We start from the raw sequence: 26,112 nt of genomic DNA on the forward strand, positions 1-26,112 counted from the left end.
GCGTCTACCAAGCCCCAGTGTTGTTTCCTTGCGCAAAACTTCTTTGTGGTCCTTATGACTGGAGAGGCTTATAATGTTGGTGGGGTGTCTCCAATGTAAGATAGGCTATACAATTGAAGTCCCCGACAATAATATTTGGGGCAGTCATATAAGTAACAAAGGAGATCTCATCAAAAAAATTTGACTGATTATCGGGTGCATAGCGGTTGGCTATCATATTTTTTTGCCCCTCAGTCTTTGACCTTTTCCTCTAAAATTTTAAATGGTGTCCCCTTTCTGATGTAAATGACGACCCCCCCCCGGCAAATGCTGAATATGTGTTATAGGTTAAATATCCTCGCCAACGCTTTTGCAATGCCACCCCTTCCGTAGCCTTTAAATGTGTTTCTTGTAAGAGGGTGCTATTGACCCCCACATCTTCAGGTTCGCCTGAATCTTGTCGCATTTGGACACACTGAGTCTCCTAATATTCCAGGATTTTACCTTATATCCAATATGTTTACCTGCCATAGTGTAAAAGCAATGGTGATAAATGCTACATGATACTGTGCCCTTATGTAGCTGCCCCCCCCCCCAAGCACCCGTCCCACAGTGCATGCAGAAGGTTCTTTGGACCCAAGCATGAAACCGCACCCCCTTCCAAATAATGGCAAATCAAAACTAATAAACAGTGTGTGATTCACACAGACAAACAATATAGGATGGTGGCTGTCTCTGAAGGAAACAAGCCACGAGGCCATGGTATGCCACCCGGGTCCTGTAACAAACGTCAGTGTGGGAGCGCAGGCTTAACAAACAGGCGAGGAGGCTGTATATATGATCCAAAAGAATGTGGTTTATTCCCAGTAAGTGGAATATTCAGTGATATAGAGTGTCCCTCCTCCTGGTCTTCTTCTGAACTAATTGGTGGTGAGCGGACAATAGAAGATGCTCCCGGCTCCTCCTCTTCGGACTGGATGGTGTCTCCCCGGAGGCTCATAGAAGAGAAATATAAAGGGAGCCGTCAGTCACTCTGTAAAGTTTTGGACTTAAACTTTTACTAGTCACCGCACCGGAAGTGAGGGGAGATTGAGTCAAGAAGAATGTGCTCGGGTTAGGGAGGGAAGGAAATAACCAAAGGAGTATGGAAGGAAATAAAGAAGGAATCTACCGATTTCCATAGATTTCAGTGAGCGAGTACTGTCCCGAAAAAAGTAAACCAAAAAAAGAAGGAGGGGGGGAAATTTCACTAAAGTACGTGCAGCCTTGTAATTGCCACTATACCAATCTGGGTCGATGGTTAAACTAGCGAGGTGAAACTTCCAAAGGTACAAACCAGATACCTCGATTTCAATCTTTCTACCTGCTTCCCCTATCACACACCTCCCGTCTTCCCTTCACACACCTCCCGCCTCCCGTGTTCCCTTACAAGTCCCCGGTGCCAGCCCCACTCACCGGCTCCGCCGCAACTCTCTCCGTGAGTTGCGGCCGCTCTCCAGCCTCCTCCGGCGGATACCACCACTCCTCGGTCCACCGCCTCGTCGTCTTCCTGGTGTACGTTAGGTCCCGTCTCCGTCTGGAACTCCACGGTCTCCTCTCCAGGTTCGCGTCGATGCTCGGCGTCTCCTCTACCTCCTTGTCCGTCCTCGCTCTCGATGGTCCACCACCCCGCCTCCGGAGTTCCTCCTATTTTCATTGGATCTTTGCGATTCCTTCCCGGGTCTTCTGCATCAACTTCCGGGTTCAGTATGGTGCTCCTCTGTGAAGAAATGTTACAAGGGGATGATAATTGACCTGCCCTCAGTTCCTTCAAGTCCCAAGATGCATTGGGTGGTTGCGACATCACTGTAAGTTTGTTACCGTTACGAGCCCTAGAGGTAAGGCAGCCGTCTTCTTCCTCACATCCCCTTTCCCTTGCTGTCTTTCTACTGGGGTTCTGACTGTGAGGAAATCTCGACAAGTAGTCCACATTCCCTTGATCAATACCTTTTCTAGGCTTGGTTTGGAACCTATAGGGTTGAAGCGATAACCACCGGAGTACCCTTTCTTTGTTTCCTTTATTCCGAGCTAACCATTCTAATGGGGCATGATCAGTGTATATGGTAAACTCTCGTCCTTCAAGATAGTATCTAAATGTGTCTATAGCCCATTTAATGCTAAGGCCTCCTTTTCTATGGTAGCGTAGTTTCGTTCCCTAGGGAATAATTTCCGACTTATGTATAAAATAGGTCTTTCTCCCTGTGGCGTTTCTTGCGACAGGACTGCTCCTATCCCTTGATCCGATGCATCCGTTTGCAGGATAAAGGGGAGACTGTAATCTGGACTTACAAGAACAGTGTCGGTAGTGAGGGAGGTCTTTAAGGACTCAAATGCCTGTACTATGTCCGATGTTGGACATTTCAGCCTTTCCTCTGTTTTGACAGACTTTTGAAGAAGGTCAGTCAAAGGAGCTGCAATTTGGGAAAACCTTGGAATAAACCGTCGGTAATACCCGAGTAGTCCCAAAAAGGCTCGGAGATCTTTTTTTGTTTGAGGCAAAGGTATTTAAAAAATGCCACTCCGTTTTGATGTTTGTGTTTTCACTAGGTTAGTCTGTAACTCATGAGATTGGCTTTCATCTATGCATTGACATAACAGGAGTGACTCTATTTCTGTCGTGTTAACAGGGACTGGTACTGGGCCTTCCCATTTTTTTAAACAAGTTTACATGGTAAATTTGGGAAACGTGTCTAACAGGATCTATTTCAATCCGGTAAGTCACTGGTGTTACTTTGTCCAGAACAGTTTAGGGCCCCTGCCATTGTCCCAATAATTTCTGATCAGAGGATGCCATCATTAATAGTACTGGATCCCCTATGTTAAAGGTTCTCAGTTTTGCTTTTTTGTCATATTGTTCCTTCTGTGTCACTTGTGCTTCTTCTAAGTTGTTCCTTACAATCGTTCTGATTTGACTTAAGTGAGTGCGCAGATTAGAAACCTAATCAGTTAGTGGTTTAGTACTGTTGGGTTCAGTTTCCCATTTCTCTTGCGCCATGTCTAGAAAGGTTCGTGGCTGATGACCATATTATAACTCAAAGGGAGAGTATCCCATACTCTTTTGTTCCTTACACCTAATGGCAAATAAGGCAAGAGGTAACATGTCTTCCCATTTCCTGGATTCTAGGGCTAGGAGTTTCTTCAGGGTGTCTTTAGTAGTCGCATTATATCTTTCGACTAATCCGTCCGTTTGGGGATGATAAGCCGCCGTCTGGATCTGTTTTACCCCCAACAGGTCACAAACTTGTTTAATCAGTCGGGACATAAAGGGTGTCCCTTGGTCCGTAAGAATCTCTTTTGGGAATCCCACCCTAGAGAAGACCGTTATCATAGCTTTAGCTATATTAGACGCATCGGGCCTTCACAGCGGCAAAGCTTCAGGAAATCGAGTGGCATAATCTGCCATGACCAATACATAGCGACACACACTACGAGATGGTAATAAAGGACCTATTATATCCATTCCAACCCTGCTAAAAGGCTCGCTTATAATAGGGAGGGGCTGAAGGGGAGCTCTGGGAGGATGGTACCTACTGTTCCGTTGGCACACTGGACATTCTTTACAATATTTTTTTACATGTTGATAAATGCCAGGCCAATAAAATCGCTCCATAATCTGTTTTTCAGTTTTATTTATTCCAAAATGTCCCCCTAATAGGTGGCTATGAGCTAAGTAGAGAACCTTCTCTCTAAAAGGGCCAGGGATTAGTAACTGAGGATTCTGGTTGGGACTTCCTTTCCTATATAACAAACCCTTCCTTTTGAAAAAATATGGACCTACATGGTGAGGGTCTTCATCTTCGAGTGCCTTGTTCCATGCTTCCTGTAACACCGGATCTTCTTGTTGTGCTGCATGAAAACTTCTATCTGTTTCCCATGGATTTTCATCTATCACCGGCATAACTGCCTGACTTTTGCCTTTCTCTGCCCTTCTCTGTTTCTTACTTTTCCTGTCCTTTGATGGTGGCCATTCTTTATGTATATCATTTGTGTTGAAATTTTTTATTAAGTTTTAGATGAAAATACAGAAATACGTACATTTGTAAATGGATAATAAAATAAGATATTGATAAATGATTCATAATAAAGGTATGAAAATAATATGATTATACATAGGATATAATGGATGTGGGAGGTAGAAATAGCAAATATTCTGTAAATGATGAAGTAAAGGATATTAGAGAAGAAGATAGCGAAAGAATGAAAGGAAAAGTGAAAAGAAAAGAAAGAAAGAAAAAGAAGAAAAGAAAAACCCCCAGAGTAACAAGGGAAAGGAGAAAATGCGATGAGGCCAAGGCACATGAAAAGAATTAATGAGCAGAAAAAATCTCAGGAAGAGTACACAAATACAAAATAAAAATAATTAAGAAGGGATAACAGACGTTGGAGAGGAAGGAGTGGAGACAGGGTCACCAACCACCGTGGCGTCCAGGAATGGGGACCATGTTTGAAGAAAAACAGTAGCCTGATCTTGCAAATTATAAATTACACGTTCATAAGAGGCCGTTTGTACCATAGCCACCAGCCATTCTTCTTGAGAAGGAGATAAAGAGGATTTCCAATGACGCAATATACAGATTTTGGCCGTAGCCAAAGCAGTATGAAGAAGACGAGTCTGTGGTTTAGATAATGTCGGGAGACCTCGAAAATCATGTAAGATAATAGTTGCAGAAGTAAAGGGTAATGACATAGTAGATGCCAAAGTCTTTCTTATAAAAAGCCAAAATGATCTAGTACGGGGGCATTCACAAATAATGTGTGTAATATCACAACCAGAAGCAGAACATCTCCAGCACAAAGAATGTGTTAACAATTTAGCATGATGTAGTTTATATGGAGACCAGTGCCATTCATGGAGCATTTTGAAAATGCTGAATTTGAGACGAGCCTCTCGGACACCCTTATGTAAACCTTCTAGGATTTGATCCCATTGAGCAATGGAATATGTAACTGATAAGCGAGATTGCCATTTTAATTGAAGAGCTTTCGAAAGAGGTTGCGAAAAGAGAGGACGCAGGAAAGTTTTATAAAGACCAGAAGTCACACCTTTAAGATTACCCCACAAATGTAAATAAGACAGAATAGGAGACGTGTCCAGCAATTCAGGTGGAGTACCTAAATGTTTAGTGATGGCTTGTTGAAGTCGAGTATATTGATGGGAGTGTGTGGAAGGCAATTGGAATTCGTCACTGATTTGAGAGAAAGATTTAAAATTGTTGTCATGGAATAATTGTTCCAAAGAGTGAACACCAGCCTCCTGCCACAGAGGCCATGATAGCATGCGACCATGAACACGAATAGCCGAGTTGGACCATAGAGGAGCTTTAACATGAAGCCGCGGATTAGAATTAAGTAAACGATGACCTCTTTGCCAAGATTTATACATAGAAGATAAGATAGGATTTTTGGGGTCCGAAGAACTGGAACCCCTACCATATAAAAGGGAAAAGCCAAGATTAGAAGATAATAAGTGACGTTCGAGTGGGACCCATTGAGGTATGTCTTTAGACTTGGGCAAAAAGAAGGAAAGTTGTGAAAGATGGAGGGCGAGTGAGTAATGCTCAATAGAGGGAAGACCCAAGCCGCCGTACAATTGGTGAGATTTTAATTTGGCCAAGGTAAGACGCGGTTTGGCCGTACCCCAAATAAAAAGTTTAACTTTGGAGTCAATGGACCGAAGAATAGTCAGGGGAATGGTCAGAGGAAGCATACCTAGAACATAAAGAAATTGCGGTAGGGTGACCATCTTAACCGCCTGAACCCGCCCCCAAAGAGATAGACCAAGGACTTTCCATTTATCGAAATCTCTTTGCATTTGTGCAATCAACGGTGTTAAATTGTCCATAACTATATTATCCAGACCTCTGTTAATCAACACTCCTAAATATTTAAGGCGGGAAGATTGCCAGTGAAATGGAAAACCAGAAATTGCAGCTTTTGTAGTACCAATGGACATGGGCAATGCTTCACTCTTATCCCAGTTAATCTTGTAACCGGAAAAAGAAGAGAAATTATTTATGATACGAAGGAGAGTAGGGAGAGAGTGGGGAAGATCAGTAAGTGTGAGAAGAATATCATCCGCGTATAAATAAATTTTTGAATGGCCTATTGGAAGAGGAACTCCAACCACTGCGGATGACTGACTGATTGCAGCAGCCAAAGGTTCCATTGCCAAAAGAAAAAGAAGAGGGGAAAGAGGACAACCTTGACTGGTTCCTTGTCTGATTGGAAATGAAGTAGAAAGAAAACCGCCACAGTTAACTTGGGCTGAAGGACTATCATATAATAGACGCACTTTAGCTACAAATTGGTCACCCAAACCAAATCGTTGCATTATGGCAAAAAGATACTCCCACTTAATACGGTCGAAAGCTTTTTCAGCATCCAGAGAAAGGAGTAGGGCTTAGTCAACAAGATTTTTGGCTGACCATAAAGCATGAGAGAGAGTACGTAGATGATTTCGAGATGAACGACCAGGAACAAAGCCTACCTGTGAGTTATGTATTAAAGAAGGTAAAACCTTACGAAGACGAGAGGCGAGGATACTTGCAAGAATCTTAACATCAGAGTTTAAAAGGGATATGGGGCGGTAGCTACCACACAGCATAGGATCTTTACCAGGTTTTGGTAAAACAGCTATGATGGCCTTGTTGGAAATAGGACCGAGAGAAGATTCCTCCGTGGCTTCTGCAAATGCGGCATGTAGAGTATCAACCATACTCTGACCAGTCCATTTAAAGAATTCGGGGGGGAAACCATCCTCGCCCGGTGCTTTATGGTAGGGCAAGGCAGCAATAGCCGACGAAATTTCCTCCTTCGTAATAGCTCCATCAAGTAGAGCTCTACCATCATGAGAGAGTCGTGGAAGATGTATCGTATCCCAAAATTTTGACATCTCTGAAGTGTCTATGTGAGTGCTTGGTGAATAGAGCGATCTGTAAAAGGAAGCAAATTCATCAACAATTTCTTGCGGTCGAGTAAGCATAGCACCAGAACTTGATTTAATTGCGGGAATTGCCATAGCAGCCTCCCTCTGGCGTAGTTGCGCAGCCAGCAGCCGACCAGCTTTTTCACCCTGCTCATAGTGACGCCCTTTCATCTTTTGTAAGGCATATTCAGCCTTAGAAGTAAAAAGGCTGTTGAGAGACATGCGTGCCTGCTCCAATAATTTACGATTTTGAAGGGTTGGTTTTGAAAGATATAATTGAGAAAGTCGGCAAATGTCTTTTTCCAGATCAGCCTGTTTGGCAGCGTTTCTCTTATTATATAGAGCAGCGTCACGCATAAGTTGGCCTCTGATAGTTGCTAGCAGCTGCCCATACAGTCCTCATTAATCAAAAGGTAGTCTCGCATGTGTGACTGTAAAAGAAGTTTACCTGTTGGTGTTTTATATTTATTGAGGTTTAGACGCCAGGACTTGCGCCCTGGATTGGAGAGACCTAAATCAAGAGACAAGAAAATAGGGGAGTGATCAGAAATGGCTGCTTCTAGGATTTTCGATTCTGTAACTAGCCGGACAGTATGTTGGGAGACAAGAAAGTAATCAAGACGGGAGAAGGTACCATGAGTAGAAGAAAAGAATGTATATTCTTTATCTTGAGGGTGAATGAGTCTCCAATGATCAACAAGCCCAGTGTCAGAAAGAATGTCACGCAAAATGGCTCTATCTGATGCATTGACGATATCAAGGCAACCTGTTCTGTCAAGGGCAGGGTCTGGAGCCAAGTTCCAGTCACCTCCAATGCGAAATTGGGTGGCATTTATTTCTGTAAGGAGGCGATTGAGTCGAAGGAAAATTTGCTTTTTGGAACCTAATGGAGCGTAGACAGAGCCAAGACATATGAAAGAATTTCCAAGTTTCAACTTAACAAAGACATATCGACCATCCGGGTCAGTCCACGTCTTGATAATCGTAAAAGGAAGTGACTTTCGAAAGAGGATAGCAACCCCACATTTACGAACAGGGTTGGGATTAGTGGGGTCCAGTTTAGAGACACTGCTATGAATGACTTTACCAACCCAGTCCCTGCTGAGTTTATTAGATTCGACATCGACCAAATGGGTTTCCTGTAGTAAAGCAACGTCTACATGTTTAGAATGCAAATAAGAAAGAACCTTCTTTCGTTTAATATAATGGGTGAGGCCATGGAAATTCCAGGAGATCACCGACAACGGATGGGTATAAGACATGACAGTAAAGTCGAACAAGAGGATAAAAAAGGAACAGAGAAAATAAATAAATAGATGTAGGAGAAAAAGTTTGTTACTCTGGGGAAGAAGAAAGAAGAAAGAAGGAAAAGAAGAGGGGAAAGTAGATTATAAATGCAGAGTGAAGAGTGGAAGAAACACAGCAAATATGCATAGAGAGAGAAAAAGTATTAAAGGTGCAAAAAGGAGAACAAAAAGAAAAGGAAAAAGAAACCTAGACTGTTAACGACGGGTCTGGGTGCACCTACAGCAGCACCAAGGGAGGCCGGACCCCCTCCGAGCAAGAAGAAGAATGGGGGTGCTGGGAGCAAGAAATAAACTGAGTCTGTAAAACGAATGTAGAGCATGGTTACAACAAGAAAAATATGGAAAGCCATATATCATTAACATGAAATACATGCAGTATAATGGAAAAAGCATGATATAAGAATCATACAATAAGAGAATAACAGGAGGAGAAAAATAAAAAAACAAGGGAAATGGAATAAAAGCGAGACATATTGCATAATGAAAGAAAGGAAAGAGATGCAAAAGATAGAATGAAAAAAGTATGAAAGTTAAATGAGGGGAATAGAGAAATCCAGCACCATTAGAAGAAGGGGGGGAGAAAAGAGAATAGAAAGTACAGATAATAATGCATGAAAATAAAAGCATAAGAAAATACTAGAACCTATTTTAAGAAATATATGAAAGAATCCAAAACGGAGTGACCACTGAAAGAGATGAATAACGCCATGTTGAATAACGAGTACAATATCATAGGGAAGGAATGCATTAGAAAAGGACCACCACAGGAAAGGTGAAAGAACCAAGAAAACAGAAAAGCAAACAATGAATAAAGAGAATGATTACATGTGTGGTGAAATTACCATACAATAAATAATGACTTGAGAAGAAAAGGAAAAGAAAATTAAAGGAAGCGAAGTAAATAAAGGAACCCCCATATTATGCAATAAAAGAAACGGATAAGGTATAGTTAATGAAGCATAGAAAATAATAGATGGAAAAGAGCAGAGCCAATAAAATCAAATAGAGAAAAGAGAGAGACGTAGTAAACAAAAGAATAAAAGTACATATGAGGAAACATGGAAATATAAGTAGAGACGTAGTAAACAAAAGAATAAAAGTACATATAAGGAAACCTGGAAATATAAGTAGACAGTGTAGATTAAGTGAGTAAAACAATAAGAAAAATACATTATGTCAAAAACAGTGTGTCTGATAAAGCAAGTGAACAGTGTGAAGCAGGATCACAGTAACCACAACATGACAAAGGAAATGAACAAGAAGAGAGCCCCACAGGTAATAGATAATATTCATGCAGCATATAAAGAGAAAGGTCTAAAATGCATACACATTCCTAAAAAACCAATTAAGAAATACTAAATATTTGAAATGTCACAAGATAACAAGAGCACAAAGTAAAATAGAATGCCACAGTGCTCATAGTTTCTAATACTAGAAATCCGCAGGTAACTAAGTAAACAGTTAAAGCATCACAAATAACAGGAATTATCCTGATCTAGAGAATAGCAAAAAATACAATAAAGCAGAAAAATCAGTCAGCATCTGAAGGCTGCTTGGGAGGGGACCTAGATTTGTCCCTTTGTGGCATTTTAGTAAGGGAGGAAACTGAATGCAGTGCTGAGGCCTTATCATCCTGAGAACGAGACAAACGTGTAATATCTCTGCCACATTGCCGAGGGTCATTAGAGAATTTCGAAGGAGACTCTGGAAGACCTGCAGATGACGCCTTGGAATGAGAAGTCTGAGCACAGGAGGAAGATTGGGTGTCCATATCATCAGACGCGATGGTATCCAAAAATTGCTGAAGAAGAGCAGGATCATAAAAGTCTTTGGATTCTCCATTTCTGGTTATGCGAAACCGTGCGGGTTCGAATAATCCATACTTAATGTCCATTCGGCGCAGCTGAGGTCGGAAAGAGAGGAACGCCTTCCGTCTTTCATTAGTCTCTTTGGAGAAGTCCGCCGCCATATGGATAGTATGACCTTGAAATAAGAAGGGGCCACGTAAACGAGCCATTGACAAGATCTGTCGAGTGTGCTCATGTCGAAGAAAGCAAGCAATAATTGGTCTAGGTCGGGCTGAAGCATCAGAATGTGGAGGGCCCAGCCTATGAGCACGTTGTATTTCAAGAGAAGGAGTAAAAGAAATACCAGTCAGCACAGGAAGAGTCTCATAAAGAAAAAGCTTCATGTCTTGCTTTTCAATGTTTTCCGGAAATCCAAAAAATCGAATATTGTCTCTACGACTACGATCCTCCAAATCAATAATTTTACTATGTAAAAATAAAAGATCTTGATCTGAGCCTTGGACATTATCCAGTCGAGTTTCCATATCCGATATCTTAGAGTCAATAGCATCAATCCATGTGTGGAAGGTAGTAAGTTCAGCACGAATGGACTTAGTCTCTGTAGCCAAAGATGTCATGGTAATGTCCAGCCCCTCCAATCTGCGATTAACACCAGATAGTTCTAGCAGGATACATTGCATAGTATCTGACAGAAACTTGTCACTTTGAGATGACGCAGCTTGCGATGAGGGGGAGAATGCGGAGCCATTTCCTTTCACTGGTGTGTTAGAGTTTTGTTTCACCACTTCAGTAAAAAGTGGCGGTTTGGGACCACGAACCCCATTTCTATTATTGGACATTGTAGCGCACTGTTGTAGAGGTGGTCTACAAAAGCGAATGGATAAGGTATTGGAATGTGAAGCAATGATGAAACCAAGGGTACATCAAATTATCAAATGCCAAAAAGGATATGTAATAAAGTAGTGACCAACATATGTAACATATCAAAAATGCATCAAATTGAGGGGTCGCTATAGCATTACCACAAAATAGCAAGCAGTACAATATGAAACAGGTTCAATGCAATAGTAACATGCCTTGTGCGCCAGATGAGGAAAAGCAGGTGAATAAGGTGGGGCAATATATCAACAGGCCATTCATCCAATGCTGTGCAAAACAAGAAAAAGAAGTCACAGGAGCTCATAACATGTAGTGGCGATGGTGAATGGAAATTCAGCCCTTTTTCCTTTCACTCCCTGCCTCCTGCGTAACTGGCAAAGTGTAAGAATAGGAGAACAGGCTAAAGAATTAAAGAGGAGAGGTAAATCTGATCCAAATGACAGATATGCCACATAAAGCGGCTAAAGAAAGGTGCCAAAGCCAGGTAATTAAAGTCAAGGAGACAAATGAATCAGTACTCCTGCAAGTGAATCTGCCAGTCCCTTCAGTATTGACTTTTCATGTGACAGCATAATATTGAAGAGAAGTGACAAATCCGATAGGGTCAAGTAACTCTGACCCAAATGTTGCATATGGCTCACAAAGCGGTTAAATAAAAGTGGTATATTTACTGTACTCCAGTTTGGATGTATGTAAACCTGATTGTTGCAAAGCCATTTGATTAGAGTCAAGGAGAAAAAAGGGACCAGTACTCCTGCAATTGTATCTGCCAGTACCGTTGTTGTTGTCCTTTCAAATGACAGTCATAGTCTGCTGCTGCATATAATGGCAAATATCATTAAATAATGGTGCAAGCGACTTTAGCCCTGCCAGTAATGTTATTGCACCTGGGCATACATGCACAGTTGACTAAAATAAGCGCTCCAGTGGGACGACAGGTGTGCCAGTCTTTCAGTGTTCCCCTCGTTCTTTTTATAATGCCCTTTCCAAACAAAATGTGGCACTAGCAACTGTGAGGAAAACCATTACGAAATAAGCTTGAGGAGGGCGCTGCTACTGTCAGCATAAGCAATGCAAGTCAAGAAGGCAGCCTGCAGCCGTAATGAAGCGCGCCCCCACCGTCTGAGGAGGCGCGGCCTAGAATCTGAGGCGGCGCGGCCCTGTGGTAGTGAGGGCGCCGCCTTCGCTGACGAGAGGCGCGGCCCCAGGAGCGCGCGAATGCCGTGGTGTGCACTGCAGGAGCCGGCCGCCTCACCGTCACTCCGCTACGAGAAAGGCAGGAGCAGCTGGACGAGAGAAAAGACCACCGCAGCAACCCTCATGGTCTCTGGAGCACTTTCGTTAGCAAAGAGATGACCCACTCGAGCAGGTAGGGCAGAGAAGCTCGTCAGGGGTCCATCCCTCGGCAGAGCTCCTCTAGCAGGCGGCCATCTTCCTGCGTGGCCAGACCACGCCCCTATGTATATCATTTGAAAAAGGAGCAGTGGCCCACCAATCTTCTTCTTCGGGCTTTGCCTGCCATAACTGCGACAACTTTGGGTAGACGTTCCCTAGGGTGGCTTGTTCAGGCAAGCGAGGGATAAGTCCCACAGTCCAGGTAGTTCCTGGATCATTAGCATGTTGTATCTGAACCTGCGTTGTGGGATAGGGTTTGACATCCCCATGTACACATTTTATGCCTACTGTCCCTTCCATTGGTCCCAACCGGGTCCCTAGATCCTGAGGCCTAATTACACTTTGAAGACAGCCTGTGTCTGCCAGGGTTGTCAGGGGTCGACCATTCAATGCCACTGTACATCGGTAAGGTGGCGTTTTTTAGGTCTCGCGACCTATCGATGCGCGCAAGCGCATCGAGCGGAGCGAGAATTCAAGTAGCCAAAATCCTCATGAAACCACCAGCTTTTTGCTGCAGTTTTCATGAAGTTCACGTGAACCACGTGATCAAACACGAACGCGCATCAGCCTCCCTCCCTCGTAATTGCATTTACCGCACAGCACATCAAAGGGCTTCGCCCAGCGTGCGCTCTGCGGCTTCTCCTCCCCTAATTATTCTTGGATGGCCGGCCGCCCGGCACATAGCCTTCCTTGCATTTCTCCTCCCCCTCCCCAGCCAGCTTCCCCCAGGCCGTGTTCCCTCATCCCTCACACCCCCTCCTCCTTCAGGCCCCCACCATTTGCTTCCATTTGTTCTCTTTCCCTTTCACTCTGTATTGTCGTGTTCGTTCATCATTTTCCTTTCTCTCTAACTTTTCTTTGTCTGCGCCCAAACCCCTTTGTCATGTGCCTTCTGTATAAACGCTTCCCCCACCGCCCCATTATTACCGTACCCAGTAGCCCCCCCCCCCTCTTCATAGGGATTACATCTGATCCTTCCAGCACTGGAGATTTCCAGTCCGCGCTAGCGCCGTGCACACGCTGTACTCTGCTGCTGCCTGCGAGGTACAGTCTGTCTGTCCTGCCTCAGAGCACACTCGAGTCCGCGCTAGCGCCGTGCACACCCTGTACTCTGCTGTTGCCTGCGAGGTACAGTCTGTCCTGCCTCAGAGCACACTCGAGTCCGCTCTAGCGCCGTGCACACACTATACTCTACTGCTGCCTGCGGGATACATTCTGTGCACTGTTTATTTTATTTATTTATGCGTTTTTTTATAGCGCGGACTTTACCCGAAGACTTCAGAGCGCTTCACAATAGGAACAGTAATGATACATGAGGAGAAAATTACAAGTGAACAAATTACAAAAGCAAACGTTAAGTCACATGAATCATATTGTGCTGCAAAATTAAATACTTATAAGGTCCCACAAGCGAGACCTATTGGCAATGCCAATGCTTGTTTCCCTTGTTGTGAACAGACGTAATTGCGTGTTACCCCAATTTCCATGGGCTCCTCCCTTTGTGGACAAAACCGTGCAATATGTCCCATTCCCCCGCACTGAAAACATTAAGGCCCAATAGGAGGAGGCCTGATCATTGGTGGTCCTGGAATAATTGTGACTGGTTCTGGTTTCTTCAGGACAGGTGGTGGACGAACATGTTGATGTACCCCTGTCCCACCTGGTTTCCCTACAGGTTCCTCCCGTCCTTTCTGAATCTCCTGGGCTCTATTGTAAGCACTTGCTATCTCGACTGCCCTTTCTAAGGTCAAATTGGCCTGTTGTCGCATCCACCTCTGGATAGGTGGATGTAAGGATGTCAAGTATTGTTCTAAGTAGATTTTTGCCATGATTCCATCTTTATCGGTGGTAGCTGGTCTTATCCATTGATCGGCCATATCCTTAACCCTGAAGTATAACGCTCTAGGGGTTTCCTGGGGACCCTCCTTCATTTGCCGTAATTTCAGTCTATAGGTTTCATCATCTACCACTAGTCTTTCCATGATGCATTTTTTATGTCAGTATAGAGCAACACTCCCTGTAATGTCGCGGCCTGGTATGCTGCCTGTAAGTTTCCTGACAGGAGGGGCCCTAAATACTGTCCCCATTTGTCGGGTGGCCAGGATGCTGCTGTCGCCATTCTCTCAAAGTTGTTGAAAAAATAATCTGGATCTTCTCCACTGACGTACCGTTGTAACACTACCGAGGGAAGTGAAGTAGGTCCTCTCTGTTGACCCAGGGTTTACAATATTTTATCCATGGCAGCTCCATGTGTTTGGCTTTGACCGGTAAGAACTTGTTGTAACTTGCTTCCTCAACGACCGTCAAAAAACGCTCCATAACTTTTCCCAAATGCTCTTGGTTCTCCGCCATTTTAGCCATTGCAGCCTCCATCTTTCCTTTGTATCCCACTTCTGACACCACTTGTGGGAGCGCAGGCTTAACAAACAGGCGAGGAGGCTGTATATATGATCCAAAAGAATGTGGTTTATTCGCAGTAAGTGGAATATTCAGTGATACAGTGTCCCTCCTCCTGGTCTTCTGAACTACTTGGTGGTGAGCGGACAATAGAAGATGCTCCCGGCTCCTCCTCTTCGGACTGGATGGTGTCTCCCTGGAGGCTCATAGAAGAGAAATATAAAGGGAGCCGTCAGTCACTCTGTAAAGTTTTGGGCTTAAACTTTTACCAGTCACCGCACCGAAAGTGAGGGGAGATTGAGTCAAGAAGAATGTGCTCAGGTTGGGGAGGGAAGGAAATAACCAAAGGAGTATGGAAGGAAATAAAGAAGGAATCTAGCGATTTCCATAGATATCAGTGAGCGAGTACTGTCCAGAAAAAAGTAAACCACAAAAAGGAGGAGGGGGGGAAATTTCACTAAAGTACGTGCAGCCTTGTAATTGCCACTATACCATAGGTTCCACAAATCTGGATCGATGGTTAAACTAGCAAGGTGAAACTTCCAAAGGTACAAACCAGATACCTCTATTTCAATCTTTCTACCCGCTTCCCCTATCACACACCTCCCGTCTTCCCTTCACACACCTCCCGCCTCCCGTGTTCCCTTACAAGTCCCCGGTGCCAGCCCCACTCACCGGTTCCGCCGCAACTCTCTTCGTGAGTTGCGCCGCTCTCCAGCCTCCTCCGGCGGATACCACCACTCCTCGGTCCACTGGTCCACCGCCTCGTCGTCTTCCTGGTGTACGTTAGGCCCCGTCTCCGTCTGGAACTCCATGGTCTCCTCTCCAGGTTCGTGTCGATGCTCAGCGTCTCCTCTCCCTCCTTGTCCGTCCTCGCTCTCGATGGTCCACCACCCCGCCTCCGGAGTTCCTCCTATTATCATTGGTTCCTTGCGATTCCTTCCCGGGTCTTCTGCATCAACTTCCGGGTTCAGTATGGTGCTCCTCTGTGAAGAAATGTTACACGGGGATGATAATTGGCCTGCCCTCAGTTCCTTCAAGTCTCCAGATGCATTGGGTGGTTGCGACATCACTGTAAGTTTGTTCCCGTTACGAGCCCTAGAGGTGAGGCAGCCGTCGTCTTCCTCACAGTCAGACATATTGCATATCCTTTCAGCCCCATTTAGTTACCATCACCATATATCTTATATCCCAGAGATTGTCACACAAGTTCATCAGCTGTTGTGGTGTTATCCGCGGCATATCAGTGCCAAGAAAAAGCATGGCATACTTAAACCTCATTTGTCTGAGTTGATCCTTGGTAGCCAGGAACAAGGATCGTTGTTTTTGGATTGCCAACTTAAAATCTAGGAAAATCATCACTTTGTGATTTTCGATTAGTAGGTTAGTAGGTCTTGGACCCTGCGGAGGATATAGTCCCTGTCGTGGAAGTGTAACAGTTGGGCCACCACTGGGTTGGGCACCCAGAGGGGGTCCGTGCCGGCACCCTATGGTCCTGTTCCAGTGCAAAGAAGGGGGAGAGACCATTAGGAGCTATTACTGCCTTGATCTAGGCCTCCAAGAAAGACATCATGTCTTGCCCTGCAATACGTTTCGAGAAGTCCACAATGCCGATATTATTCCTGCGTGCTCTACCCTCTACCCTCTGCATCCTCTGCTCTATATTCTAGGACGGGACGTCTGCCATTTGAGTCTTGAGGCCCCCACCGTGGATTACATGCCGGTGATGTTGCGCTTCATGTTTATATGATCCACTAATTTATGCTGATCATCCTGGTGGATACATAGATCAGCCACCACAGTGCACACCTTGTGCTCCTAAGCCTCTCTGGTGTCTTTAATTGCGGTTAGCATGAAGTTTAGCCTGGTAAGGGGCTTCCAGGCATTATTTGAACGTCCCTCCTCCATTTCGTTGTGTGGGCGCGAGGGTGACCGGGGACCCTTGTTTGCCCCATCCACTTAGAATGGAGTTTCTGCCTATAGTCAAGGGGCAATAGGACAGTCTCTGCGCTCCGCATACAATTGGTCCGGAAGCTCCTCCACCCTCACTATGTTAGAAATGGTACAGTTAGACCCACTATTTTCGGGTAGTCCCACACAGCAGTTTCCCAGGGTGGCTGTACCTTAATGCTCCTACACTTGTCCCTTAGAAGAGGCTAGTCCGCTTTCATGACGGGAGCAATGTTTGCCAGTGTTCTCCAGGCTTCCTCAGCACTCCCACCAGAGGTCACTCACCGTGGCCTCCAGGGATCAAGAAGATCCTCTTGCCCCAGGTGCCCCCAACCGGAAGCCCAATCACAAAGTCAGTTGTCCAAAACTGAGATTCCCTATGAAACGATCAGCTGCCTTGGGGCAATCTCAGAGGAACTGGGCAAATGCCATCGCTCCTGCACCTCCTCCCCACTCTCGGCAAGACACCAAGAGCGCGGTTTCAGGGATGGGGTACTATACTCCTCCGCATGGCCAAGGTCTGGCCAAGTCCATCTGCTCTGCCTGCCGTACGCCCAAAAAGCAGGTGGTCATGCATTGGCATGGGACGGCCCCAACTCCAGGCACTCTTGGGATCGCCGACAGGGCACAGGAGCGACAACACCTCAGGCCCTCGCAGAATAGGAGAGAGCCCAGCCGCAAGCAGACCTGTGAATGCTTATCCGGTTGCCGTGGGAGCCACCACCTTCTTAGGGAACACAATAAGAGGCAATGCCCAGCTCTGTTAAATCTCCCTCTGCGACGCACAGTACCTGCAAATCAAGTACAAACGATTGTGGAGTGACCCCTACCTAGGCTGGGTGCTGGGGAGCAATTGCTGTAAAGGATAGTGCCTGATGGCGGCTCAGTACCAGGAGCTCGCCGGTGCTGTAGCTTACTCCATTGGCTCCAATCCACGCCCGATGAGAATGAATATTAAATTCAATTTGGTGGCACGCAACACACAAACCTAGTTTGGTAAATGTTTAGTCATCGGTCAACATGATGATAGGTGAGGTTAAGCAGGCTAAAGTGCTAGATATTTGGTGGTTGTCTTCCTTTGTGGTCGATATAAAAAGCAGTAAGGTCTATCTACAGGCAAAGTTACTTGTGTAGTTAGTTTTTTTTTTTTACCACAACAGTATCAAAGTCCGCAATGCTGAATCAGTGGTTTCTATTACCTTTATGTGCAGATGTCTTTGAAAAATCTTTGTGCTTGCTAAACGGTACATTTGCTAACTGATGCTTGCTGTCAAGATACGCTCCGCAGGATCCGTTTGTCGTAGATAAGGGTCCACCTCCTGACGTCCCCAACACCCTGAATGTTATATACAGGGTGTTCGGTCTATCAGGCGAGGGAAAGGAAGGGAAGGGACAGCAGGGAAAAGGCTCTGAAATAACAAAAAGACAACAAACAATGTAAACAAGATTCACATTCACAACTACTCTCATGAATTCTCGCTAGTTCTGCATACCTGTACAAAAAAGGAATGGCCCTTCTCCTGCCTTCAAACTTAAACAAATAATATGTACATATAATTCCTGTCCCTGTAAGGAAAAAGACATCTCATGAGTATCTTGATGGAGGTGTTCTGTTTCTAAAATATACCTGTCAAGTAAACAACCTACCAGAAAACATATAGGAGAGGCAATGGATAACCGTACTGGCTATATGAAAACGATATAACTAGATCCTGTTTCTGCCCACTTATGATTAGAGAAACTTTCAAAGTACAGGTAAGTTGAAAGGCGAACTGGGCCTCAAATTCACTTCACCATACTCGTGTCCCTTATATTAGAATTACTGTATGTAAAGACATAGACACGGTAACATGAGGCTGCGACCACCTCTATATTCCGCCCCTTCCTAACGACCAAGAAAACTCAATTACAGACTGGTAGTGTGAGGTTGCGACCACCTCTGCACTCCAGATAAGTATTCCTTGAAACATGCCAGACCATAAGTTTCGGCAGCGTGTGGTTACCTTCACCACTGCTCCGAAAGCTAAATCCCCAAATCAAAGTCACGAAAAACAGAAGATACCCGGCAGCGTGTAGGTGAGACCAGTACTCCCGCTCCGGTTGCAATAGTCCGAGAATATGACAAGGGGTGTTTGAGAAGATAGGCTTCTGCTCGTAGAAATTGATTCCTTTAACAAAGGAAACGGTAACACAAGGTTGAATCTACCTCCGTACTTACCTGGCTATTGTTCTGGGCATGGTAGGGCTCCCCCAACAAAAAGCATCTGCGGGCTTGCAGAGAGGCAGCTCGGAACTAGTATGAAAACGCCATGCTACAGTTTTGGATTTCGGAGGCAGTAAGCAGAAAACGGAAGAAAGGAAGTGGACAGAAACTGAGGCAAGGTTCACAGCAGGACTGTTGACAAACAGGCTCACTCCATGTGTGCTGAGAGTTCAGCATGTCACAACACAGCATTTGTGTCGGGGCCTATCTAATAAGTGAAACGCTATGTTTATGTAGGAGGGTGGTGGCCGGGCGGAAGCAGCGACGGTGGAAAGCAACCAGGGAAATGCTGCTATTGTGTGGGATGGCAATATTAAACAAGGAAGCGAGAGAGGAAACGGGGAGCTAGGAAGACATTTTAGGGAGGGAAGTGGGCAGGGTGGGCAGAGGAGGTGGGTGGGGCAGGGCAGAGGAAGGGGTGAGGTGAAGCTCAGCTAAGGATGTGACCGAGTGTGAAGGAAAGGGATGTAGCGCGTGAGAACATCTGATGGGGGGAGTGGGGGAGCGGCAGCCTTTGAAGTCTAATGCGAGGCACAGACAAATGGTGGTTTGTGACATGGCTGGTTTGTGCATGCGCATAGATCACATGAACTGTGGCTAATCCGCCGTTTTGGGAGACTTTTCGGACCGCTTACAGAAATCTCGACAAACCAGAATTGCTAAAGCAATGCTTTAGGTCGAGACCTAAAAAGGGATGGTTTATTGTCTTCCAGAATAATGTTACGTCCCGCGTATCTGCTGCTGGTATTAATTTTCTCCATGCTTTTCCTGTATTACTGCTTTTCTTTTATTTAAAACCTGTTTATGAGACTTCCTTAGATTTTTTTTATCAGATTGGTAATTCTCAGTCTTTCTTTTATGGCCTTTTCAAGATCCTGGTTTACTTTTGAGCAAGATCTATCAAGCAAGCTAGCACATTGCTTGATTTTCTGTTTACTGTTTATTTTCAAGTCTCCAGCTATTGCAGTAATATTGCAGAAGGCCGTAACAATCTGTGAGTCAGGATATTTCCCCTCCGTACAACTTTTTATGTCATGGTTGTTATCCTGCACAAGGATAACAGATTGATACCTGACCATCTGATGCTTATACCGTTTTCTCCTTGGGTTTCAATATCCAAATAACAGACCAACATATCCACTGCTCAAATTAATCTCCTTTTTCACTATACTAATTCACCACTAATCCTTTGTGGGTTCTGGAGTAGCGTGCTACTCTCCCAAAAAAGCGATTCAACGCCTCGTCAGTGGGGTAGTAAGTGCTATATAAATGCAATTACATTACAATACAATATCTATAGCTAAAGAAACTTCTGTTGTATGGACAGGAGTCTCAAGGTGAGGAAAAGTGGGTGGTGATCGCTAAATATACTTTCTATAACCTCCAAATATTTTAATCCGCTCTAGGCCTTTTTCTTAGATCAGGATATGGTCAATTGAGGAGTAGTTGTAACTTTCAAATGTTGGTACTTCAGTATTCCCTTCTATACCCGATTGCTCCAGGAGCTCTAAATTATATTTGTGCATTACTGTTGATTGACTCATCGTCCGGCCACAGACTTGTACACATGGGCTCGCTCTTGGCCATGGTTCATCCCACATGCTTCCCCTGCTGCGGGAGTAGAGGCACTGCTTTATAGCTTGGTGGCCGGGCACCTCCTCCCTCAGTAGGTGTGGCCAGCAGAAGTGCAGCAGGTGAGCCCAGCAGAAGTGCAGCAGGTGAGCCCCTCCAGGGTGTCCGCGCTGCGGGGGTGGTGGCAGTGCTTTGTAGCGCGGTGACCGGACACCTCCCCTCCCCCCGTCAGCAGGGGTGGCCAGCAGAAGTGAAGCAGGTGAGCCCTGGCACAGTGAGTCTCACCAGGGCAAAAAGCTGTGTTAGATCATTCCAGGGCCCGGCGTTAAAACCCCTGTGGAAGGCAATGGCAGGAATAGGGTAACATTTTCGGGAAGGTTTCATCATAGATTTGCCTCTTAGATTATTTATTTTGCAATAGCATATTTGTTTGATTCTGTAACTCTTCTTAGAGTAGATATATCTAACGTTTTTAAGACTAACAATAGGACAGCAGTTCTTTACCTTTTGCACATTTTTGTGACCCACCTAGCTTTAATGGATATGGGGCGAGCATTTATGTTTGTTTTGTAAACAATTGTTTTTACGCAACTAAATCATCATGTGGTATTGCATTGTCCTTTACAGACAGCACATTCTCCATTGAAATGGTAACTAAATTTGCACAGACATATAGTGTTACTGATAAAACTACATTGACCACAAATGGTAATGGGTGGAAGTCTGGTTTCAGTGAATATTTATTATTTGTGCATCACTAGTAAATTATCTTGATTTGTTCAGATCCTATTAAAATCTTTGTTCCATCATACTTCAGAATTACAAAAAGAAAGTGCTTCCTTTTTGCTTTCCTTATTGCTGAATATGTACAGTTCATTTCAAGGTATTTACATTGTATTGTGTGCTACGAAGAAATTACATCCTACAGACTTTCCTTTCACACTTCATGTACCACAGCGAGATTGTCACATAATTCACTTTCCTTTCCTTTCTCTGACTGCAAACTGAGAGGAATTGCTAAACACCAGTCCCCATGTTAAAACAATAAGCAACAATTTGTCAGAAGACATAGCTTACATTTGACGAATGTCTTTGAAGCACAACAAAGGTGACAAGATGAATACTTTACAATGCAAATTATGTATTGCTTCGATATTCGCGACCCGCCATGATTGACTTGCGACCAACACAGTTTGGGAAATACTTTGCTAGACTCCAGCATATTGCTTTGTGATTTTTGCACCTAATGCATATTTTTTGTTGGTGCACAACAGTATTTCATGTTAGGACACCAGGCATCCATACTATCTTCTGTTTGATGTGCTTGTGCTGCTTCCACGAATCAAACTAAGGATACCAGTCTCATTTTAACCTCCAGTTTCAAATTCGTTCACATTTACAGAGCATTGTAAATTTTTCAGTTCTACATTATGCTACTGTCATGTATGTATGCTTTATTAATTTACTTAAACAGTCATGAACTCCCTGAGTAGGTTGATCTGCCAACCTCTTGCTAGAAAGAGATACTCTTAGGTACTAATTTGTCATAACAATGGTTGGAAAGGCATTAACTGACTTATTATTGATTGTATCCTTTTCTTTTATTAAAGCACCAGTACACTGCAGAGGAATACCAAGCAGTCCAGAATGCTCTACGCCAGAAGTTGGGACCAGAATACATCAGCAGCAGGCAGGCTGGAGGGGGGCAGAAGGTGAGATCACTGAACATATCAAAGCAGGCAAACCTAAAGGTGGCTATCAAATACTCAAAGTTCCTTATTCTAGGCTGTGACACTTGATGGTGCTGGTTCTGTGTTTATCATAATTTTTTCCCTTTTTTCTGTTCTGGTAGGGTAAAGGGAGCATCTGTTAACAGACCAACCAGCGTTTAAGTTGAGCAAACATTTGAATGATACAGATGTAGTCAACACAAGTCTGTAGTTCGTGTGTAGCAACCAGGCACTAGGGATTGGGAAAAAGCAAGCAGCATTTCGTGTTTATCTGTTTTCGGCTCTGTGTAATGGCAGCAATTGGAAAGACCAGTCCCTTAAAGCTTTTCCAGCATTAATATGACAACCATTACTTTTCATGAGTGTTTTTGTCTGGGATTTCTGCTCTTTCTTATTGCACTAAATATTAGACAATACTTTTATTTAACTGTACGGGAACCCTGTTGGTTGGCCAAGATTTGATACGCTATTTGAACTGTCTTAGGGATTGATCACAAAGCATTGCTGATAGTATTGCTTTTTGCTCAGGAGTTAGTTGAATCTGCACTTGAAGAGTTAGTAAAATTGCTTTGTGTACAATGATCTTTCCTTTAAATGGTCTGGAGAGAAGGATGTGTTTGGAAAAAATATGGCTTTAAATGTCTACTTTAATGTCCAGCCTGAAGGATTTTGTTTGTTGCTGGCAGTCGTAAACAGTGAATAACTAAATTATCTAGTGACCTCCTGAACATTCTGTAACTCCTCCTCCTATTGCAGCTCCTTGAACAGATAACTCACCCTTACTGATTGCTTCTCTTTGTGTTGATTTCCTCTGCAGCACTTATTGACTTTCTTGGTTGATTGCTAAAGCTTCTTGTTGTAACTTCGCACTTGGTATCTCCCACCCTCCTCTTTTCCCCCCCTTCCATTTCCTTCCCCCTTGGTATGGCCTGTGCTGTCACTTGAGGCAGCATTAGAATGTTCATGGTTTCGGTCCTGTCAAGCTGGGAGCACCTTGGTGAATTGAACTTAATAAACGTTCTGGAAACTAACCACGTGTGGGCTACTTTACTACATTTTGTGGCGACGAGGTGAACGGAGCTGAGCCAGGGTCAGTGGGGTGCTCTCCCCTGGAATAAGTTGAGCTTGGACAAGGAAAAAAAGAAGTTGAAGAAATGATTTGATGATCTACTTCGGGCGTTCTTTTGAGATTGTGAAGAGGAGTAAGACCCGAGTTGATGAGCTCTGAGATGAGCTAAAGTTCGTGAGTTGAACAGCTGAAGTTAATGAGGAAAGCTGAGCGGAGGAGGAAAGAAATGCCTTTTTAGTCGTTTTCACCGCGAACTTGAAGCAAGGAAAAAGAAGGTATGAAGATATGAAATGATAAGCTACTTCGGGCGTTCTTATGAGATTGAGAATGTGAAGAGGAGTAAGACCCGAGTTGATGAGCATTGAAATAGGCGAATGTTCGTGAGGTGAGCAGCTGAAGCTAATGAGGAGAGCTGAGCGGAGCTCTGGAAAAGGCGAAAGTCCGTGTGAAAAGGGGAGGAGTGAGACCCAAGTACATGGCGAAAGTTCGTGAGGTGAGCAAGTTCAGCTAATGAGGAAAGCTGAACAGAGCGGGGGACGTATTTGGAATCGTTGACTCCGTGTTTGAATTTGGTAAAAATTGAGCCTTGGTGACAGAGTGAGAAAGCGAGCGAGGCAGGAGTGCCCAGAGTTCCCTGTTTCCACAAGTGATATTGTGGGAAATCAGCAAAAAATTAGCGTTTGAAAGTAAACCCTCCTCAGCCTTTCTGTGTGCAGCCAAAGTTCCGTCACGTTGTATAATATTCTCCTCATATCCGCCGGAGAAAAAAAATAAATAAATAACAAAACCATCACAGGGAAGACACTGCCACCGTGTGGACATTTCAAGCATTGAAGTGTGTGAAAAATCTCAGTTTAGCGCGATGGGGAAGTGAAGCAATATTTAGTGGCGGTTTTCTTTGGGTGGAAAATGCCGGAAGGAAATGAGGGTAAATCTCCTCAGCGATTTGCGTAGGAATTTAACCACACCAGAGCAGAAGAGCAGCGTCAGAGAGAGTTGACGGTAAGGAATAAGAAGACCCGGAGCTTCCTATTATCTACTAAAGGCAACTTGGTGAGTCATTGGGTCTGGGAGGAAGAGAAGTGAGAGGGGCAGGGAGCGAGCTACTCCCTGAAACGGCATTTGGAACTATTGTGAGGCACGGCTGAGTGCAAGGGGGAGCCATCCTAGGGAGAACTCAAAGGTTACAAAGGCTGTTGTGATTTGAAAATAAGCGAGAAAAGAAGCAGCTAAGCGCGCTGGAGAGCTTATGGTGGTAAAGAGACTTTGAGTATTCAATAGTTTGACACGCAGCGCGAGACTATGTTCATGGAACAATTACGTTAAAAGTGCAGCATAGTGGTATCTTAACAGATGTGGTGGTAAAGAGACATTGAGTATTCAACACATTAGCACGCAGAGCGAGGGCAATGCTCAGGGAATAATCACATCAAAAGGCGGTGCATTAATGGCATCAGGGCAGTCGTTTTTCCCCTGAGACTTTAATGGTACAAGATGGAGAATGTAAATCATTAGAGGCTTCAAATTATAACGTGACGAAGAGGACACTGCAAGCGCTCCAATTGAGTTTCCTCTCTGTTCTACAGTGTTCAGTCAAGAGCAACCGTCATAACGTATTTGAGTCCAACGGCCAATTTTGTGTCAGGTAGACACCCATCGTGTTTGCCAATTAAATGCGCGTGTGTTGTCATTAAGGGAAGCTGACCTTATATTTCACCAGTCGAGAGCATATATTCCTACTCTTTTCACCCTTAGCGTGCTACGCTAGTAACTGTACCGAGAGAGGCCTATAGGTTGTGTTCCATTAACCCGGCTGTATAGCAAAATTAGCATGGAAATTAACAAAAGGAACAACTTATCTCCAACGGAGCCATTTTTTGAAAGGAGGGGCAATGATACTAATACTAGGGAAGAGTGGAAGGAGTATCTTCGTAATTTTGAAGCTATAAAAGAGAATGAGAAAAAACCATTACTTCCCAATAAAATGGTGAAAATGTTGTTTAGTAGATTAGGTGCAGGAGGAGAAGAAGCCTACTTTGACAATGTAAAGAAGAACCAAGAGGGAGCTGAGAGAAATGTAGGTGTAGTGGTTATGGAAAATATAGTGGATCATTACATGCAAGTTAAGTCCCGTGATGTACAAAGGAACGAAGTTATCGGAGATGACAAAGTGGGAATGAACATGAGTAAAGTTAACCCGGTGTGTACTATCAACTCAGGAGGTAGTGAAATTGATAAAAAAGTTGATGCTAGGTCACATTATTCTACTGTGAGCACGAGTTGGTGGAAAAGTAAGTTAGCTGGGGCTTTCGGATTTGAACTTAAAGGGACCAACATACCTCTTAGTACGCATATAAGCGATGACTTTGACAAAAAAGGGAGCAAAGAGCTGGAATGGAGACAAAAGAAAAGTAGTAAAAGTAATACTATTTACGTCACAGAGAGTGAACCTTTCGATCTGAGAGGGGTGGAACAAAGGAGATCTAGATTTATGATATACCTAGAAAGTAATGAACACAAGAGTAATCTGGAGAGAATCAACAGTGATCAAATAGCCAGGTTTGAGTGGTTTAAAGAAAGGAGACCACCATATAAGGGTGAGATGGCATGGAAAGGATCTGCTTTGAGAGTGGAATGGAAAGCAAATGTTGTAATGGTCAATCTCAAAGTAAAACGTGGTACGTTTAAAGGACTAGGAAGGAGAAAGAATATGAGCAAGGAATCTGTGAAGGGGAAAATTGAAGAAGGTAGGAACAAAGAAATAGAATTTGTTAGTAAAGAAAAATGTAAGGCAACCCC

General features: G+C 44.1%; 1 protein-coding gene across 3 annotated transcripts in view; it reads left to right on the forward strand.

Annotated features, from left to right (window-relative positions):
- RAD52 (RAD52 DNA repair protein) overlaps positions 1–26,112 on the forward strand; it is a 316,281-nt gene that overhangs the window by 84,360 nt on the left and 205,809 nt on the right. For all 3 annotated transcript variants that reach the window (XR_013606865.1, XR_013606866.1, XM_078673695.1), the window contains exon 3: positions 22,125–22,226. Coding sequence is in view for 1 of the 3 variants with exons in the window: in XM_078673695.1 (XP_078529821.1) it covers positions 22,125–22,226 (102 nt within the window). In the remaining 2 variants the exon portion in view is untranslated. The remainder of the gene's footprint in view (positions 1–22,124; positions 22,227–26,112) is intronic.

Source organism: Lissotriton helveticus, chromosome 1_1, assembly GCF_964261635.1.
Source record: "Lissotriton helveticus chromosome 1_1, aLisHel1.1, whole genome shotgun sequence".
Classification (NCBI taxonomy): Eukaryota; Metazoa; Chordata; class Amphibia; order Caudata; family Salamandridae; genus Lissotriton; species Lissotriton helveticus.